This window comes from Diabrotica virgifera, chromosome 5 (genome assembly GCF_917563875.1).
Source record: "Diabrotica virgifera virgifera chromosome 5, PGI_DIABVI_V3a".
Classification (NCBI taxonomy): domain Eukaryota; kingdom Metazoa; phylum Arthropoda; class Insecta; order Coleoptera; family Chrysomelidae; genus Diabrotica; species Diabrotica virgifera.
The window spans coordinates 145,617,770-145,639,894 of record NC_065447.1 but is presented as its reverse complement, the minus strand read 5'-3'; the positions used below and the strand labels follow the sequence as shown (position 1 = coordinate 145,639,894).

The 22,125-nt window shown below is 31.5% G+C and overlaps 1 protein-coding gene across 4 annotated transcripts; it reads left to right on the top strand.

Annotated features, from left to right (window-relative positions):
- Positions 1-6,075: 6,075 nt before the first annotated feature.
- LOC126884474 (uncharacterized) lies at positions 6,076-11,779 on the top strand. Of its 4 annotated transcripts, XM_050650415.1 has the most exons (7): positions 6,076-6,764; positions 6,878-6,997; positions 7,081-8,250; positions 9,037-9,109; positions 9,163-10,754; positions 10,854-11,126; positions 11,299-11,779. In XM_050650415.1, exons 3-5 carry the CDS (start codon positions 7,946-7,948, stop codon positions 10,273-10,275), a joined length of 1,491 nt encoding a protein of 496 aa, XP_050506372.1. In that variant the 5' UTR covers positions 6,076-6,764; positions 6,878-6,997; positions 7,081-7,945; the 3' UTR covers positions 10,276-10,754; positions 10,854-11,126; positions 11,299-11,779. The 4 variants fall into 4 exon arrangements, with proteins under 4 accessions (XP_050506372.1, XP_050506370.1, XP_050506371.1 ...); XM_050650413.1 differs by having other exon boundaries at positions 6,878-8,250; XM_050650414.1 differs by having other exon boundaries at positions 6,076-6,997.
- Positions 11,780-22,125: the final 10,346 nt, after the last annotated feature.

Genomic DNA, 22,125 nt, shown 5'->3' with positions numbered 1-22,125 from the left:
TAATGCATTATTAGAGCATATGAATAATTTTGAATTTGTCGTTAAGGGGATGGATACGAACTTTCGGCTTCAATGCTATTTAAATGGGATTCATTTTTTTCGAAGTATTTTTGAAAAATTTAAACGCAGAATGAAAGATTACATTATTACCGAGAGCCGGTAGTCCCTGAAAACTTCTATATTGTTTATTTTAATAAGTTACAGGGGTGAAAAACTAAGAGAGTGTGATTTTTAATTTCAAATATCTCATTCAAAAGAAACTTTTAATTTGTTCTATGGGATTTTCGGCCCTCGGTAATAAAATAATCTTTCATTCTGCGTTTAAATTTTTCAAAAATACTTATTAGTTTTCTCAGGATTTCAAAAAAATTATTACATTTAAAATACATTGAAAATTTTGACAGGCGTCAAAATGTTCCTTTCCTCTTAATAACTTTATTAATCTAACATCAACACTTTTGAAATCTGAAACGGCAGAGTTAACGGTCGCCCTTCAACTTTTTGAAAAAACGCTTGATAATCTTCTAGAAATGAGAAATTTGTTTTCCGAAACTTTAGCAAAAGCAGCAGGAATAACAGAATAGTTGGGTATTATACCGGAATTTAAAAATAAACGGATAAACGTATAAAACAATGTTACGATGAGCTTAGCTGCAACGAAAAATAACTTTAAGCAAAAAAAGTTTTGTAGTTAATGTTTTCAATGTAAATTTAGATATAATATTGCAACAACTTACTAATAGGTTTGTCGGACTAAGATACATGTATAATAGGTTTTCATGTCTATTCCCAAAAAATCTATTAACACTAAATAATGAAGACTTATTAAAGAAAGGCCAAATATTGTCATTTACACATATTTTAGTAATTATGCTGTTATTAATGTTTATAATACGGGGGCCCACAAAAATTGTCGCGGGAGGGCCCCGCAATCTTCAGCTACGCCACTGATCGTAACTTAACTTCTACGCTTGCAAATGAGCACTAGAAGGTTTCATTTTAAAGCTTCGTTAATAGGCTTCCAAACAAAGTTTATCAAATTATTTTATCTTCATTTGTTTTAAAGTTATACCCGTTTGAAATTATAATTTTCTTAAAAAAATTGTACATTAATTTGTTTATAAGGGTTTTAAGTAAATTTGAGCTATAAACATTTATACTTATAATGCTCATATTAACAATAATGATAGAAGAACTGAAAAGGAACATTTTGAGCTTTTTAAATGTTCGTAAGTTTAGTTTTGGTCAAGACATCGATATTTTAATGGCGCGCTATGAGGCGCAAAATCGGCTCACAGTCAAGTATGTAAGTATTTTTCGACGCTTTATCGATCGCAACTCGGCTTCTACGCATGCAAATGAGCCAATATGTGATATCCGTATAAAAATGGATTGAGTTCTTTTACAGCATCATCATTGATTATAAAACGAGCATTTATGTTGTGGCGGCATACACACAATTAACGTGCCTTGATGATGTTGCAAAAGAACTAGATCCATTTTATATGGATATCATATAGATAATTAGACTCTGAAGCTCCAGAAAGTTTTAGTTTTACTGCCTACAAGAACAGACTTGACCACCATGTGACTGTAAAAATTGCTCTAAGAACTTATGCAGATATAAAAAAGCTGAGATTCTCTGTATATCTCGATGCAGATACATGAATGATAATGTTTGTAAAAATATGTAGTACTAATAAATAATATCAATTTATATGGGAAATAAGCCACAATTAAAATGAAAAAAATAATTTTATTAACGTTTTTTTCATTTTAATTGTGGCTTATTTCCCATATAAATAATTAATCATAAAAATGCCACAAGGAAATAGCTTCAGAACAACAAATAATATCAACTTACTTTTTAGTTATGTTTCTGAAATATTAGTTTTTAATGTTTTTTTTTCTCATTTAGTACAAAAAATAGAAGACAAAATAAATAGAATGAAAGGTGATGCGAGGTACAGTGTCGGTGGTTCTTTTAGTAGCTAAGTATGATCCTGTTTTAGCTAAATTAATCGATAAAAACAATAACTTAAAAAAAAACAAATTACTTGGGCCCCCCAAATCCAAAACGAAGTTGTAAATTTTCTGGCTCAAGAAACTGAAAACAAATTGATTAATTTAAAAAAAATTGTTTTTATTCAATAATTCTTGATACCACTCAAGATATTTCGAAACACGATCAGCTTAATTTTATTTTCCATTATGTAACTTGAGATGAAAATAATTTATCTTCTAAAGCAGAAGTTGTTGAAAGTTTTTTGGGATTTATTCGTATGTTAGACCAAAGTGGAAGGTCTTATAAATAGAATTTTAAAATTTATACAATCAAAGCACCTTTCCGTACACAACCTGAACCTAGTGTTGAATGATGCCGTTGCTGGTGTACAGGAGTTGGTTTTTTTAGGATATAATTAAAAGATTATGTTTTTTTAGTGCAAGTATTAAAAGATAGGATGTACTATTATGACTTTGGATCCATCGCGTTTGCCAACACTTAAAACGTTATGTGAAACCCAGTGGTCATCCAGACATGATGCTGTTATGGCTTTGAGTCTAGCTTTCCGACAAGTAATGAAATCTTTAACGAAAATTTCATTGCTATAGTCGGTTCGCTAAACTCAGACGCAAATGGCTAAAGATTTTAGTAGGTACGTAACTTTTTTGTTTTTTGCCAATTTTGACAAAATTTGCAAAATTACTAAATATTTAGTAATTATTAACTATTTAGTAATTATTTTTTTGGCAATTTTATCAAATTGGCAAAATTACTAGCTTAAATCACTAGGCAGTTGAGTCTGAGTTTAGCGAACGGACTATATCTAAAAAACGATGAAAAATTATAAGTTAATGCATTATTAGAGCATATGAATAATTTTGAATTTGTCGTTAAGGGGATGGATACGAACTTTCGGCTTCAATGCTATTTAAATGGGATTCATTTTTTTCGAAGTATTTTTGAAAAATTTAAACGCAGAATGAAAGATTACATTATTACCGAGAGCCGGTAGTCCCTGAAAACTTCTATATTGTTTATTTTAATAAGTTACAGGGGTGAAAAACTAAGAGAGTGTGATTTTTAATTTCAAATATCTCATTCAAAAGAAACTTTTAATTTGTTCTATGGGATTTTCGGCCCTCGGTAATAAAATAATCTTTCATTCTGCGTTTAAATTTTTCAAAAATACTTATTAGTTTTCTCAGGATTTCAAAAAAATTATTACATTTAAAATACATTGAAAATTTTGACAGGCGTCAAAATGTTCCTTTCCTCTTAATAACTTTATTAATCTAACATCAACACTTTTGAAATCTGAAACGGCAGAGTTAACGGTCGCCCTTCAACTTTTTGAAAAAACGCTTGATAATCTTCTAGAAATGAGAAATTTGTTTTCCGAAACTTTAGCAAAAGCAGCAGGAATAACAGAATAGTTGGGTATTATACCGGAATTTAAAAATAAACGGATAAACGTATAAAACAATGTTACGATGAGCTTAGCTGCAACGAAAAATAACTTTAAGCAAAAAAAGTTTTGTAGTTAATGTTTTCAATGTAAATTTAGATATAATATTGCAACAACTTACTAATAGGTTTGTCGGACTAAGATACATGTATAATAGGTTTTCATGTCTATTCCCAAAAAATCTATTAACACTAAATAATGAAGACTTATTAAAGAAAGGCCAAATATTGTCATTTACACATATTTTAGTAATTATGCTGTTATTAATGTTTATAATACGGGGGCCCACAAAAATTGTCGCGGGAGGGCCCCGCAATCTTCAGCTACGCCACTGATCGTAACTTAACTTCTACGCTTGCAAATGAGCACTAGAAGGTTTCATTTTAAAGCTTCGTTAATAGGCTTCCAAACAAAGTTTATCAAATTATTTTATCTTCATTTGTTTTAAAGTTATACCCGTTTGAAATTATAATTTTCTTAAAAAAATTGTACATTAATTTGTTTATAAGGGTTTTAAGTAAATTTGAGCTATAAACATTTATACTTATAATGCTCATATTAACAATAATGATAGAAGAACTGAAAAGGAACATTTTGAGCTTTTTAAATGTTCGTAAGTTTAGTTTTGGTCAAGACATCGATATTTTAATGGCGCGCTATGAGGCGCAAAATCGGCTCACAGTCAAGTATGTAAGTATTTTTCGACGCTTTATCGATCGCAACTCGGCTTCTACGCATGCAAATGAGCCAATATGTGATATCCGTATAAAAATGGATTGAGTTCTTTTACAGCATCATCATTGATTATAAAACGAGCATTTATGTTGTGGCGGCATACACACAATTAACGTGCCTTGATGATGTTGCAAAAGAACTAGATCCATTTTATATGGATATCATATAGATAATTAGACTCTGAAGCTCCAGAAAGTTTTAGTTTTACTGCCTACAAGAACAGACTTGACCACCATGTGACTGTAAAAATTGCTCTAAGAACTTATGCAGATATAAAAAAGCTGAGATTCTCTGTATATCTCGATGCAGATACATGAATGATAATGTTTGTAAAAATATGTAGTACTAATAAATAATATCAATTTATATGGGAAATAAGCCACAATTAAAATGAAAAAAATAATTTTATTAACGTTTTTTTCATTTTAATTGTGGCTTATTTCCCATATAAATAATTAATCATAAAAATGCCACAAGGAAATAGCTTCAGAACAACAAATAATATCAACTTACTTTTTAGTTATGTTTCTGAAATATTAGTTTTTAATGTTTTTTTTTCTCATTTAGTACAAAAAATAGAAGACAAAATAAATAGAATGAAAGGTGATGCGAGGTACAGTATGATGATTTAATTATAAGAATTATATGATCAAATTTTATTAGGATCGTCAAAAATGAAAAATGAAGATATTTAACGTATTATATATACATAGAAATTATAATTTGCATCGAGAAGTTAGCGCGTGAACCTTTACGCGGTGAGCCAATCTCGCGCCTCAGAGCGCGCTATTAAAATATCGATATCTTGGCCAAAAATAAACATACGAACATTTTCTTAAGCTCAAAATGTTCCTTTTGAGTTCTTTTATCATTATTTTTAATTATAGTATAACTGTTTACAGCTCAAATTTGCTTGAAACCCTTATAAACAAATTAATGTACAATTTTTTTAAGAAAATTTTAACTTCAAACGGATATAACTTTAAAACAAATGAAGACAAAGTAATTTAACAAACTTTGTTTGGAAGCATATTTATTAAACTTTAAAATGACCTTCTAGGGCTCATTTGCATGCGTAGAAGTCGAGTTACGATCGATAAAGCTTCGAAAAATACTTATTTTGCAATTTGCAATTTGCATTGTGCACTAATTTTACAATATCTTGAGTTCTAACTGTTGGATTTTAGTTTAGTAAACGTTTTTTCTTCGTTTTTTATTAACGAACAAATTTTATTTAAAACATTATTTTTTATCTCTTTTAGTTTATGAGCCAGAGCCTTATAAACAATTTATAAACAATTAAATTGTTTATAACAATTTTTTGACCACTCGGATCGAATTCCACCCTCGAAATTCGTAATCAGCAGCCAAAAATCCATAAGAAACCACTGTGTTTGTCCATCAGAATTGAAAAAAACACGGTGACCTCTATTTGGCGCCTAGACTACAAAGACATACACATTTCTTTCTTTGTAATTACAGCTTCTGTTATGTTCGTGTAAAACTCCCTTAACCATGAATGTAGGTTGGTACTACTGTCATCTGAACGACAGCTGTCATATACTTAAAGAATCCCCCAAACCAACGCGAAACTTTCGCAACCGCAACCTACGCGGAATCGCGGCGAACCGATATTCACGGCGGATTATGAAGGTGTTCAGACACTCGCGTCTAGAAATTATAAAATATTTTGGCTCCTTGGCTTCCACAAGGTCAAAGTTGTGACAGTTCTATGAGAATGTAAAATAAAATGCCGCGAAATTCAAATATGTTTAATAAGGTTATGTTTCAACTGTTGACATTATTTGAAATATTGATGTAATATTTGTGCTGATTAAATTTGTATGTATTATTAGTATACTACATTCGCTCTCGCGAGATTTTTTTTGAAACATTCGGAATAGGAAACGTACAACACAAAAATTCCTACCTCACACTATTAACTGCTAAAATCAACTCAAATCAACTTAATCTTTCATTAAAAAAAGAAGAATTATTAGAAATAGTGGGAGTGTCTACTAATCTCATAAAATTTTGTGAAGTTTATTTCTACAAAATATTTTTATTTTGTACAATAAATAATTTTCTCATTTGCTATCAATACATTATAATGGTTTAAATAAATAAATATTGATTGGCGTAAGGTTTATGTTATTTTTATGTCTGTTTACTATTAATAATATAGGATATGAGCAGGTGCGTTGGTTTTGTAGTAATTTCCAGTCACTTCTGACAACTGAATTTTTCAAAAAAGAAATTACTAACGTCAGTGTCAAAAAAAATCTCGCGAGAGCGAATGTAGTATAAATAATATTTGTGCTGAATTAATGTTACAAGACATTCATAATATAAATTGCTGTCAGAGTAATCTAGTAGATGTTCTTAAACTATATAAGGCCTACAATATTTTGAGATTATTATTTACTATAAATCTACATATTATTTTAAAACTATTTCGGCTAAAATAGGAATATATAATGGAACATATATGCACGGAGTGTACGCTCACATTCTCAAAACAGTCTAATTTAAGAAGTCACCTGAAAACGTTTCATCCTGGTAAGTTGTTTTTGATTAATAACAATCCACTGGATATCTATGCAATCTACAAACTTGAAGACTTCTCGTTGTTATATCTACAATTTGATGATTCCTAATTCTTGTAATTTTAGATAAACTGGACATAATTGCACCCAACAAAACATTTAAGTCTATTGTACTTTGTAACAAATGTCCCAAAAGGTTCTCTAAATATTCCAATTTAAAAAGGCATGTCACTAAGTTTCATCCAGGTGAGGACAAAACTTCTATTTAGTGCTTTTTGGCTATTATTGTATACAGGAATCAATAGCGAACATATTTTATTTTATTTCAGAAAATATCAACGAGCTGACTTCATCTAAGATTTGCCCATATCAATGCAGTGAATGCCAGAAAAAGTTTTCACATTTACAAAATCTTAGAAAACATAAAAAAATTCATGCAAAAGACAGTGATATTGGAAAAAAGCAACAAAACTTCAAGTGCAGTTTGTGTAACTACGAAAATTCTATAAAATCCAATTTAATTCTTCATTTCGAAGAATATCATGCCATTAAAATAGAGCAACAAGATCTTCACTTTTCTAGTGAACTAGAATTTCAAAAATGGAAAACTGACATGGAAAAAAAAAGAATTTTCTTCATATGTCACATACAGTCATCCATATACGACTGCAGAGGGCATTAAGAAACAGAGTTATATTTGCCATCGTTCAGGTTTTTATGTGAAAAAGGGTAAGGATATGCGATATTTAAAAACCAAAGGAAGCAGAAAAATTAATGGAATATGTCCTTCTCGATTGAAAGTTTGTATTTTACCAGAAAATGGCAATGTTAAAATTAATTTTATACAAACTCACATTGGTCATGACAATGACTTGGGTCATTTGAATATTACTAAAAATGAAAAAATAGAAATAGCTAGTAAAATTGCTTCGAAAATTCCTCTTGTTTCCATATTAGATGAGATTAGAGATTCTGTAACTAATAATAAGTTGGAAAGGATGCATATCTTAACAAGAAAAGATCTTCATAATATATCACAAACTTTTAATTTAAATTCTGATGGAATTCGGAAGTTATAAGTATTGAATCCTGGATTGAAGAAGCCAAGAATAGTGGAATAATTTTATATTACAAGCCACAAGGGGCTTTATGTAATGATTTTCCTTGTTTAAAAAATGAAGATTTTCTGTTGTTATGCATCCTGGTCAACTGGAAGTGTTAGACAAATACTCAGAAGATGTAATTTGTATCGACGGAACACATGGACTTAATGCTCATGATTTTGAACTTACTACATTGTTAATATTGGATGATATGAGGGAGGGATTTCCTTGTTGTTTTATGATTGGAAATCGGTCTGATGAGGAAATAATGACTATTTTTTTCATGAAGATAAAAGAAAATTTAGGAAGAGTAATCAAACCCATGGTTTTCATGTCAGACATGGCCCAATATTACTATAATGCATGGCTCCAAATTATGACTCCAGCTAAATTCAGGTAGAAAACTATGCAATATATTCTTATTTTTAAACGCTTTTATTTAGTTCAATAGTTTTCGTCAAATCTTTAGACATTAATTTGACTGCCTTTTCTCCAATGCAAATGAATGAAAATTTGCAGACATATGCATTTGCGGGAACAATACACGAATAGTCAATAAAAAATTTTTTTGTTTATTGTTTAGATAAAAAAAAACGATTTTAATGGAAAATACTTAAATTCTCTTGTTTTTTACGATGTAAAAACTTGAAACTTTTACGGATTGTAGCTAATGATATGAACCATACATAATTTCACTTCTTGCGTTAATTGTTTACGTTATGCTTCATAAATAAACAACAAGTTTCAAATTTTTTGCCCATTCCAACTACTTTTCATGTTAGTAGATACATCATATGTTTTATACATATTTTAATAAACATGACGATATATTTTAATGTTTGAAAAGTGTAAGACTAAAAAGTACAAAATAAAAAAATATGAAAAAAAATTTTTAAGAAACGCTTTTCTTTAGTTATGAGTGACTAAAATTAAATATATAAAAAAATCAACTAAAAAGCAAAAAATAAAAATCTAACACATTCGTTAAATAAAAACGTGGGGCGAAAACCATTTATTCGATGAAGACGTGCCACGCTTTTTTTTTGACGAATGTGTTAGATTTTTTAAATTTTTTTTTGTTCATTTTTTATAATATTTTTAATTTTAGTCATTCGTTATTAAAGAAAAGCGTTTCTTAAAAAATTTTTTTATTAAATCTATATTATGGATATTAAATTTTAGGCTATTCTGTTCCTGGCACGTAGATAAAGCGTGGCGGAAAAATCTAAATAAAATTGATGGTCAAGAGCAAAAGGTAACTTAAATATTTAATTTTTTTGCCCACTCATCATATCATTCGTCTTTTAGGTTATCGTATACAAACAGCTACGTACCTTATTACAAGAGACCGATGTTACTTCATTTAGGGATATGATACAAAATTTTCAAATTTCTCTTCTATCTTCTGGTAATACCCAAGAATTTGGTCAATATTTTCAAAAATGTTATCTGCACAATATGGAATCCTGGGCGTACTGTTATCGCTTGCATGCAGGAATAAATACAAATATGAGCACAGAACGAATGCATGAAACGATTAAATATTTGTATTTAAATGGAAGACAAGTACGAAGGCTGGATAAAACTATCAATATCTTGATTAAATTAATTAAAGACAAATTGTTTGAACGGCTTATTACGTTGAATAAAGGTAAAATATCCAGCAAATTACGAGAGTTACGGAAAAGGCACAAAACAAGTCTTAATTTAGATATGGACACCATTGTCATGTCTGAAATGGGCTGGGAGATACCATCAAGTTCAACCAATGATATCTATTTAGTTCAGAAAAACAAACCCAGTTGTGACTGCCGATTAGTCTGTGATTTGTGCCAATCCTGTCTACATTCATATTCCTGTACATGCTTGGATAACAGTATAAGATGGAATATGTGCAAACACATACATCTTGTGTGTCAATTTATGAAAGACCATCAAATTCAAGATACTAATGCAGATGAAGAACATATAATAAATACAGATGAGGTAAAAATTAAACAAGCTACAGAGCAAGCTAAATTTGTGGAATTTGTGAGTAAGTCTTGTAATATCAATCAAGAAAAAACGTCCAAACAACTGGAAGTTGAAAAACAGAAATTGATAGAAATACAAACCCAAATAATTCAAAATATAACAACTTTTGAACAACTTGAGGCATTTAAAAGTATTACAGCACCCTTGGTGCCTACATTAAGGACATTAGCAGAACATTCTGGAAATGAACTTAATATTGTGGCACTATCTCATGGAACACAAAACATTCCACACAATAAAAAAGTAGTTGCTCAAAAACGTTTATTTTCCACCAAGAAAAAAACTACAAAGTCAAAAAAAAAGCTGTTATCAAAACCTGATGCTGAAGAAACAAATTTGATAGCAAAGCAATTAATGCTACAAGTAAATAATGTGCTCTTTAATTAGAATAAAATCTTTATTTGTATACATTATTAATTTGTTTGATTTTCTCACCTATTCTAATTCATTTTTTTTAATTCATATTGAAAATATTGTAGGCATTAATACTTTAAAAACATTTACTAACGTACCTACTCTGAAAGCAATTTATGATATTATGTCTCTTGTAACATTAATTCGTAATTTCATCAGCACCAATAATATTTATTAATACATAATATAATAATTTCAAATTCACAATAAAAATAAAACATAACCTTATAATATTATTAGGCAATCCAAACCACGTGACCTCTGGTTGGCACACAAACTAAAGAAGAGGTTATGTTTGTATCTATTTTTCAATGATTTTTCATTGTTTATCGTCGTATTTTGGATTCATTTGGATTTCGTTTCCTGTTTTTGTGAACTTTATAAACTTTACCACAATGCGAACTGATTATTTAAGGAAATTATTATTGGAAACTCCAGATGTTGCGAGAAAGGTAGGCGAAACAATGTTTATTTACTGTTCATTTTGCCCCGATATTTATCAATAATGATGAATTTTGCAAGCAATAACAGTATTTCTTTTATTGTTTTAGATATTTATTGAAGCTGAAAATAATTGGGGATTTAGATCCATACGGAATTCAGTCAGAATTGGATTTTACAGTAAAGTGCAGTCCATCAAGTTACTATTATAGATATATTATATATATTTATACAGATCTGGTGGAGTCTCACATTTGCTACTCTAAGCAGCAGATGAAAGCATACAAAAGCCTTCAGGCACATAAATATTTTACAGCTGGATTTGTTTTGAATGGAGTAAAAATTGTTAATGATTTCCTGATTTCCATATTATTGTTGGAAAGGTATGCCTTTATTTTATTTATTCACCATTAAGAAATGTAATGAAATTATATTATATGAATGTCTGATTTTAAATAAAGTATTCTCAATCATTGTAAAGAACGCAAATACTCTAATAAAAATAAATTTTTGTAGTTGAAGAATTTCCAAAAAAAAATAAAATATTTTTTTTAGGTGAAGCATTTCCAAAAAGCTAATGCTAAACGACTAAATGCTTGGGTGGGGTGATAGCCAGTTCTGATGACATAGCAAATGCACATTGTATGCGTATGGCCGGTAATAGTGAAGTCTGCAGCCATATTGCAGCAATCCTATTTTTAGCTGAGTATGCCCAGAGCAAGACAGACGAAGAAGAACCCAATGCATGTACATATGTTACAGCTACATGGTTTGGAGATAGCAACATATGCATTCTCTGATGAAAAACTAATGAGTTTTGAAACTGTTCGGTCAGAGTGCTTGTTGCGCTCACTAAACGAACTGAAATATAAGAAGTCTTTGGCATTGTGTTGCAGCGATATGAAAATGGTTATTCATTTTTAATTATAATGTACTTCTTCATCATGAGTAATTATGTATTGGTCTTTTAGATGTGTATTTATTTTTGTAATTAGTATCAACTTGTAATGATAATATACATTTATCGTTTAAGGTACGACTATGTTTTGACTCTAAAATAAATGTTTTAGAAATCGAATCCTGCCTCTTTCTGTTAGTAACTACCCATGGATATCACAAATTGTGCTTACTGATAGGTTTGTTCGTAGAACGATCAGCAACTCTTGCCAACCATCAGACACATGCGCATTTGTAGTCTATGAATGCTAACTATTAACTGCACAACGCTAACTGTTAACTGCTCATGCATCTGATGGTTGGCAGCAGTTGCTAATCGTTTGTGTCGTACTATGAACAAACCTATTAGGTCTGGATCCTGTGTACCAAAAAAATTGATTAATAGCAAGCTGAAAATTTGTTAATAGTTTAACGGTGTCCAGTTGGACAAACTTTGATGTATTGTGACACTGGAACAGGGGTAGTTTTAATTGTGAAACAGTTTGGAAACTCAGATTTGGAACATCAGATTACGAAAACATCCCATAAATTTTGTCGGACAGAACATCCAATTGATCTGTTACCCTTTCATTAAATTCTCATGCAAAAATCAGACTGCTATTACTAACCAACATGATTCCTGTAGTTTGACATGGTCTTCGTGTTCTACTCATTAAAATGCCCAGTTGGTGATTTTTTCACCAGTCTGGTTTTTGCATGAGAGTTTAATGAATTGGTAGCAAATCAATTGGAAGTTTTATCTGACAAATTACATAAACATTTTCGTAGTTTGACGTTCCAAATTTTTAACCTGTTCTACAGTTAAAACTTCTAGTGTTCCCATACATCAAAGTTTGTCGGACTAGACACTGTTAAGCTATTAATAAATTTTCAGCTTGCTATTAATCAACTTTTTTTTGGTACGCGGGATCCAGGTCTATATGGAATAAATAAATAACAAAACAAATTCCCTGTCAAAACTGCATTTATTTTGAATAGAATGAAAAACAAAATAATATTGTTTTAACAAAATAGGGGATAAATGTTAAAATTTAGTATTAATAAAGTTTGTCACATTGGCCTAAAATTAATGTCACTAGTTACGTTAGTGTCACATATAAATAATTGTAATAATATTAATAAAAACCATAATTCCTAGCATGAGTGCGTCCTGTTTTTTGATAATTTAGTTAGGCGAGGAAACATAAATGAGTTTCTAATAGGGCTTTTCATTGATTGTCATTTGTTTCGAGCTTCCGTTAGATGTTGTATAATTCGTGTATAATATTACTATACACGGATTATAGGACATATGACAGAAGCTCAAAACAAATGACTGTGAATGAAAAGCCCTATAGAGGGAACACGAAAAAAATTAACATTATCCGATCAGCTCGAGTTTCACAGTTCACTACTATACAAGTTACAGGCATGTTTTCAGCACTTTTTTTTATTAATGGCTTTGACATAGCCAATTAGCCATTTTCAGCACTTAAAATCACCAAAAACGAAAAGTTTATAAAATAATCAATCTAATGAATGTCTTTAAATACTATATTAAGCTCAAAATCACGATAAAAAACAAATTAAAATTAACATTATTCTGATCAGTTGGACTTCCACAGTTCACTACTATACAAGTCACAGGCATGTTGTCAGCACTCAAAATCACCAAAAACGTAAAGTTTATAAAATAATTAATCCAATGAATGTCTTTAAATACTATATTAAGCTCAAAATCACGACAAAAAACAAATTAAAATTAACATTATTCTGATCAGTTGGACTTCCACAGTTCACTACTATACAAGTCACAGGCATGTTGTCAGCACTCAAAATCACCAAAAACGTAAAGTTTATAAACTAATTAATCTAATGAATGTCTTTTAATACTAAATTAGCTAAAAAATCACGACGAAAAACAAATACGAAAAATCAAAAATTACATTGAGTTTAGGTTAAGAACGGTTTTGTGTGCCAACCAAAGATCACGTGATTTAACTTTGACAGGTCGATGGATTCCCTAATTGTTTGCATTTTTATTTGACATTTCAATCGAATGACCTTGAGAAAGCCAAGGAGCAAAAATATTTTATAATTTCTAGACGCGAGTGTGTTCAGACCACTTTGCGCGGAATCCGCAACGGTCGCGGCAGAACAGCGTTCCTTTCATGAAACGCTGCATGCACGGTTTTTTCCGCTACCGTTGTAGTTTCGCGTGTTTTAAAATGGTTGTTACAGAAAAACTCATTGAAATTGTTAAACAATATCCTATAATATAATGTCGGTAAAGTCAGCAGCACCACTTCATAAGACCAAATTCAGACTAAGACTATATTTTATTGCTAATTTATTACGCAAAGGAAAAATTTATTGCTGTAGCCGTTTCCGAGAAACAGTGGGTGCTGCTAGCTTTACGGTAAAGCTAGCAGCACCCACTCTATATCTCGGCAATGAAAAGGAGTACAGGGATCATTTTAACGGCATATTTTATTGCTATTTAATTGCTCTTGATTGGTGTATTAACCAATCCTGAAAAGCTATCCCATCATCCCCTAGCGTAAAACTCACCCCCAAAAAGATGATGAAAATCGAAAATTCAACACCAAGGAATTAATTGCTAATTTATTGCTAATTTATTACGGAAAGCAAAAATTTATTGCTGTAGCCGTTTCCGAGAAACAGTGGGTGCTGCTAGCTTTACGGTAAAGCTAGCAGCACCCACTCTATATCTCGGCAACGAAAAGGAGTACGGGGATCATTTTAACGGCATATTTTATTGCTATTTAATTGCTCTTGATTGGTGTATTAACCAATCCTGAAAGCTATCCCATCATCCCCTAGCGTAAAACTCACCCCCAAAAAGATGATGAAAATCGAAAATTCAACACCAAGGAATTAATTGCTAATTTATTGCTAATTTATTACGGAAAGAAAAAATTTATTGCTGTAGCCGTTTCCGAGAAACAGTGGGTGCTGCTAGCTTTACGGTAAAGCTAGCAGCACCCACTCTATATCTCGGCAACGAAAAGGAGTACGGGGATCATTTTAACGGCATATTTTATTGCTATTTAATTGCTCTTGATTGGTATATTAACCAAACCCAAAAAACTACCCCATCATCCCCTAGCGTAAAACTCAACCCCAAAAAGATGATGAAAATCGAAAATGCAACCCCAAGGAATTAATTGCTAATTTATTGCTAATTTATTACGGAAAGAAAAAATTTATTGCTGTAGCCGTTTCCGAGAAACAGTGGGTGCTGCTAGCTTTACGGTAAAGCTAGCAGCACCCACTCTATATCTCGGCAATGAAAAGGAGTACGGGGATCATTTTAACGGCATATTTTATTGCTATTTAATTGCTCTTGATTGGTATATTAACCAAACCCAAAAAACTACCCCATCATCCCCTAGCGTAAAACTCACCCCCAAAAAGATGATGAAAATCGAAAATTCAACCCCAAAGAATTAATTGCTAATTTATTGCTAATTTATTACGGAAAGAAAAAATTTATTGCTGTAGCCGTTTCCGAGAAACAGTGGGTGTTGCTAGCTTTACGGTAAAGCTAGCAGCACCCACTCTATATCTCGGCACTGAAAAGGAGTACAGGGATAATTTTAACGGCATATTTTATTGCTATTTAATTGCTCTTGATTGGTATATTAACCAATCCTGAACATCTACCCCATCATCCCCTAGCGCGAAACTCACCCCCGAAAAAATTATGCAAATCGAAAATTCAACCCCAAGGAATTAATTACTAATTTATTGCTAATTTAATACGAAAAGAAAAAATTTATTGCTGTAGCCGTTTCCGAGAAACAGTGGGTGCTGCTAGCTTTACGGTAAAGCTAGCAGCACCCACCCTGTATCTCGACAATGAAAAGGAATACAGGGCCCATTTTAACGGCATATTTTATTGCTAATTAATTGCTCTTGATTGATATATTAACCAATCTCTAAAAACTACCCCATCATCCCCTAGCGGGAAACTCACCCCCGAAAAAATTATGAAAATCGAAAATTCGACCCCAAGGAATTAATTACTAATTTATTGCTAATTTATTACAAAAAGAAAAAATTTATTGCTGTAGCCATTTCCGAGAAACAGTGGGTGCTGCTAGCTTTACGGTTAAAGCTATATCTCGGCAAGAAAAATGGGTACAGGGTCCATCTTGGCGACCAATTTTATTGCTAATTATTTTTAAGAATTCTGTCAAAATTCCGTCCTGTCAATTCTGTAAATATTCTGGACGCTACCGGAGAAGCCCCTGGAACGAAAATAATAAACAAAACCCAAAAGTGGTCAACGAAAACACCATGGTTTACACTAGAGGTTAAATAAAACTGTCACCAAAAAAAGAAAGCTTTCCTAAAATATAGGTCAGAAAAAACGAATGAATCATATGAAAACTATAAAAGAGTAAGAACTGAAACTCATCAATTGGTAAGAAAAACAATAACAGATTATACTGGGCAAGATTCACAAAAGGACTAGACATGGATTTCTATGGACAACAGAAACAAGGCGCTTCATAAGACAACAAAGAAGCGAAATGAAAGAACTAGTTGAAATAGAACACATAAAAGAGGATACGTGGGTGGCCTTCCTGACAGAAATTTTTAAAAAAGAAAACGAAAAATATTTACCAGAAACACCAAATAAAATCAAATACCAAATGAACTCTTATAATATGGTGGTGTACAACAACTGCAACTTCTTATTCATAAAATAATCGCCACGAACAGAATACCAGATGAATGGAGAAGAGCGATCATGCTGAGGTTCTTCAAGAAAGGAGATAAGAAGGACCCCAATAACTATCGAGCAATAAATCTTTTAAATACAACACTCAAATTGACAATAAGAATTATAGCGACAAAGATAAACGAACGAATAACTCTGCAAGAGGAGCAGCAAGGATTTCGGACAGGAAGATCATAATGCACGGATGCAGTTTTTGTAATGACAAATAAAAGAAAAGTCGCTGGAATATAATAAATCAGCATATATTATGTGGCTGATAGATTTGGAGAAAGCGCTTGATAGAGTGAGAATTCGGAACGCGACACATTTATTATATGAAAAGGGAATATCAGTGGATTTAGTAAAAACCATTTAGAATATAATATATACGAAGATAGCATAGCGATATGTCTGTAAACCTGTATTGCCCCAGTTCCCAATATATCTTTTCATAACTGTAGCAGTTAGTGCTAGGTTTGTTCTAGTTTGTTCTGTAATTTTGAAGTTTGTTCTAAAAAAATAAAAGAGTTATTCAATATACAATGTGGCGCTCCAAGTTTACGTAAAGTTGTATTGCCCATATAGAACCCAAACGATTAGAGAAAATCTGAATAAACCTCAAGTTAGTGCTAGGTTTGTTCTGCATTTTTGCCAAAGCGTGTAATTTGTTCTGTATAAACAAAAAAGATATACAAGATATAATGTGGCGCTCCAAGTTTACCTAAAGCTGTATTGCCCATATAGAATCCAAACGATTAGAGAAAATCTGAATAAACCACAAGTTAGTGCTAGGTTTGTTCTGCATTTTAGCCAAAGAGTGTAATTTGTTCTGCATAAACAAAAAAGATATACAAGATATAATGTGGCGCTCCAAGTTTACGTAAAGCTGTACTGCCCATATAGAATCAAAACGATCAGAGAAAATCTGAATAAACGACAAGTTAGTGCTAGGTTTGTTCTGCATTTTTGCCAAAGAGTGTAATTTGTTCTGCATAAACAAAAAAGTTATACAAGATATACATATGTATAATGTTTCGCTACAATTTTGCGTAAAGCAGTACTGTCCCATATTATAGAATTAAAACCATTGAAGACATTTTGAATATACGTCATTCCACGATTATACGACTGTTTTGGATTATCGAGACAACGAATATTTTACTGTGCAACATAAGCAGTACGAAAGTAAATTGCTCTAATAATTATTTCAATAAGCAACAATGTAATTTGCAATTTAGTTTTGTTCTTCATATTTTGCACAGTAAAATATTCGTTGTTAAGATAATCCAAAACAGTCGTATATTCGTGAAATGGATAAACCTAAATAGACCATAATATTATAATAAGTTAGTGCTGGGTTTGTTCTGCATTTCTGTCAAAGCGTGAAATTTGCGCAAAAACAGTTACACAAGATATTATGCGTTGCTCCAATTCTACCTAAATGTACTGCCCCATAATATAAAATCCAAAAAAAAATTGAATAGGCTAACTTTGTTATAAAGCTCATTCACAATAATTCTAAGAATTGACTTATGCAGAATTTAAGAGTAACCCGCTGATAAAGTCGAAGCAATAAAGGGATTTCAGGTAAATATAAGTATTGAAATGGGCCGGCTTAAGAAATTTTATATTTCATTTGGTATTAACTTAACATTACATATTTATTTTAAATAAATATCTAGATAAATAAGGGAAAAATACAGAAACTGATAGAGTATTAGAATTAATTATTTATTATATTTTTCTGTGTGGATTCTTTATTAAATATATCCCAATTTTGAAAGTAATTAACAATTTTTGTTATGTTATAGGTATTTTCCTAAGAAGTGCGGAAAGTAATACTTTTCTGCACGCGATTGCGCGAAGCGGAGTTCGGCAATCAGTCGAGTGCGGAAAATAGACTTTCCGCAAGAGTTAGGAACAATATTTTTTCTACGAGCGTTTAAAAAATGACCAAATCTTAATCAATTAATTGGGTCTATTGAATAAAAAGAAGCATTTTCTTTTACTTCCTCGTATTTAAGTATTTACTTAACGGTAATTGAATAAAGCATTAAAGAAATGACTTTATTCAATTAGTATTAAGTAAATACTTAAATACTTGTAAGTAAAATCAAATACTTCTTTTTATTCAATAGACCCATTGAATTAATTGCACATTCTGAACAAATGCACCTGCTAGGTTTGTCCAAACAAATGCAGAAAGTCATACTTTTCCGCACGCGACTGCAGTTTGCCGAACGACGCGAAGCGGGAGTTTGGCAAGCAGTCGAGTGCGGAAAAGAGACTTTCTGCAAGCAATAGGAACAATATTTTTTCTACGAGTCTTTAAAAAATGACCAAATCTTAATCAACTAATTTAATTAATATGAAAATACATACACAAATTAATTCTTTGACAAGGTTGTCAAAACCAAAGTTTCAGCATAATTGGTTAGCATGACGACGATCTTGGTTTCCATGACGACGATTCAAAACCACTGTTATTGTCTACTGATTTGACTTTCGAATATTATGTCAAAATTATTTTATTTCATCGAATTCTCCCGTTAATTTCATTAAAACATAAAAACAATAAGATATATTTGAAATAAATTAGTAAATAATATCTATATATTAGTTTATTGCATGTATTATAATTACTTTAAGGCCATATTAACATATCTAAATTAACACGCGTGCGGAAAAGTAAAACGCGTGCGGAAAAGTAAAACGCGTTCGGAAAAGTAAAACGCGTGCGGAAAAGTAAAACGTGTGCGGAAAAGTAAAACGCGTGCGGAAAAGTAACACGGGTGCGGAAAAGTAAAACTTTCTAAACTAAAATGCGTGCGTGAAAGTAGACATTTTTGCACGCTCGTAGAAAAAATAAATTGCAAGTGAAATAATAAAATAGTGAAATGAAAATTAAAATACAGACCGGACCTGATTCCGAACCACAAAGCGTGTTTAATTTCAGCTCCGATATACTCGCAATTTTATACCAGTATTTTCACAATAGTAAATTAACAAAAGTGATATACCTGTTCAATAAAGTTAGTGTTATAAGAAGACCCAAAAACGTGAGTAGAAGAACATTAATTAGATTGAAATAATATATTCATTTGGAAATCTATCTATATAAAATCTTCATATCAACACTACACTGGACTGGTTTTTTATTAACAACAATTAAAACCAGGGCCGTACTTGAATATGTTTATAATAAATCGTTCAAGTAAAATTAAATGATGAATAATACTTTATCAACAATGGAAACTCCTACCACTTCTCAAAACACTCCAATGTACTCTACTATTGCATCTCAACAAACTACTCCAACATTACCAGTGAAAGAACAAGCCATCATCTTCAGTTCAATTAATGGCGCAAAATTGCAAGATTATCTTTTGCAACTAGGACCACTCGTCCAACCAAAAAATATTATTTATTCATCAAGAATCTCTAATAACCGAGTATGCGTTTATCTTTCAAGTAAAGCTGTAGTTGATGACTTTCTAAATAAAGCAGGATCCATAAAAATAAATAATGAAGTACTTCTAGCACGTAGATTAGTCACTCCATCGGAACGTCTTCTCTTATCTAATGTTCATCCAACAATACCGCAGGAAATGTTAATTAATATTCTCCAGAACCTAGGCTTGAAATTAATGTCACCAATAAAATGTTTGAGAATTGGAACTACAAATCCTGAATATAGCCACATACTCAGTATTAGGCGTCAAGTATACATAGAACCCCTAGATAATATAACCATACCTGATTTTGTCATGGTTAATCATGATAATGTTAGCTACAAAATATTTTTGTCCAACGACCAATCGCTTTGTTTCAAATGCAAACAAAATGGCCATATTGCCTCACAATGCTCATCAGAAACCTCTTCCCTAATCAATTCTAATATGCCAAATACTATTCCAACATTTAATCCACCTCAAAGTATCACCTCGCAGATTCCCACAACAGATAACCAAACAAATAATTCATCAAGTCCTCTTCTTCCAATAAATTCTATAGAGGTGTCAAATATATCCCTTTCAACAACAGAAACATCAACATCAACCAAAAGACATTTATCAGAAACCCCATCTCCAACAGAAGAACCAGCATCTAATATATTTAACGAAGCATGTAATAAAAGTAGTCCTATATCCAAAAAATAAGAGCCGACAACATTTCTGAACCCGAAAAAAACATAATACCACCCACTCAAGACTCACCCCAAAAACAACAGATACAAGTTGATCAGAAATTACAAAATCAAATTCACACAATATCCAAGGAAACAATAGAAACCGAAGAAGCTGCTAAAATATTTATCAATAAACATTCAAAATCATATGTCTTAAATTACGATGAATTTCGGGAGTTACTAAATGAGACATGCGGAGCTAAAGATTTCTATAATATTGTTAAGGATTATATACCAGATTTACCATTACTTATTAAAATGCTTGTAGACACTCATCCTCATTTTACTGACTCAAAATTAAAAAATCGAATCACACGACTACGCAAAAAGTTAGAAAGACTATTACAACATGAAGTATCTGAACCCGATAGTGATTCATGTGCTTCAACTAAACAATAAATCACTTTCAATAGTATATTACAATGGAATTTAAATGGGTATTATACCCATTTAACAATGTTACAGCTTCTTATCTCAGAATATGCACCAGATTTTATTTCGTTACAAGAAACTCACTTCAAAAATAACTCAACACACAACCTGAAAGGTTACACAGGATTTTGCACCAATCCACCCAATCAGAACTACGCTAGTGGAGGAGTAGCTCTATATATAAAGTCAAATATACCTGTTCAAAATATAAACCTCACAACTAATATCGAAGCAGTTGCTGTAACAATACTTGCCCCTCTAAAGTTAAATATTTGCAGCATTTATGTTCCACCAGACAAGACTCTGACTAAACCCGAACTACTTAATCTTCTCCAACAAATTCCTTCCCCTCGAATAATCACGGGAGATTTTAATTGCCATAATATTACATGGGGATCAAATAAAACAACAACGAGGGGAAATATGTTAGAAAACGTTTTGAACACTATGAACTTATGCCTACTTAACTACGGCTCGCCAACAAGATTCAATATGGCTACGGGAACTTCTTCCGCCATTGATCTCTCCATATGTGAACCCTCATTGATCACCCAACTAGACTGGACAGCATTAAAAGATTTATATAGTAGCGACCACTTCCCAATCTTAATAAAGCACACAGTAAATTTAAACACAAATACAATACCAACTAAAAAATGGAAATTAAAAAAGGCAAATTGGATTGAATTTGAGAGAATTGTATCAAACAGAATGGGTCAGATTAAAATTTCAGACTCCATTGATGACACACTTAGGAGCTTCAATCAGCTTATACTGGATGCGGCTAATATAACCATAGGTAAATCTCAACTTAAAAAAAAAACGCAAACCAGTTCCCTGGTGGAATTCACAATGTGAAGCCGCTATTAAATTAAGTAAAACAATTTGGAACCGCTACAAAAAATACAAAAATATTGATCTATTAACAGAGTACAAAAAACGTAGAGCTGAAGCAAGAAGAATAATTAAAAAAAGCAAACAAGAATCATGGCAGACATACATATCTAGCATAAACAGTAGTACAAATATATCATCAGTTTGGAAAAAAGTTAAAAAAATAACAGGGCAGCATACC

What these genes read in the sequence shown, in the direction of transcription:
- LOC126884474 (XM_050650415.1), top strand. Translation starts at nt 7,946, where the DNA reads ATGCATCCTGGTCAACTGGAAGTGTTAGACAAATACTCAGAAGATGTA. An exon ending in ATGACTCCAGCTAAATTCAG is followed by an intron (nt 8,251 to 9,036) that starts GTAGAAAACTAT and finishes ATTAAATTTTAG; the next exon opens with GCTATTCTGTTCCTGGCACG. An exon ending in TTGATGGTCAAGAGCAAAAG is followed by an intron (nt 9,110 to 9,162) that starts GTAACTTAAATA and finishes TTCGTCTTTTAG; the next exon opens with GTTATCGTATACAAACAGCT.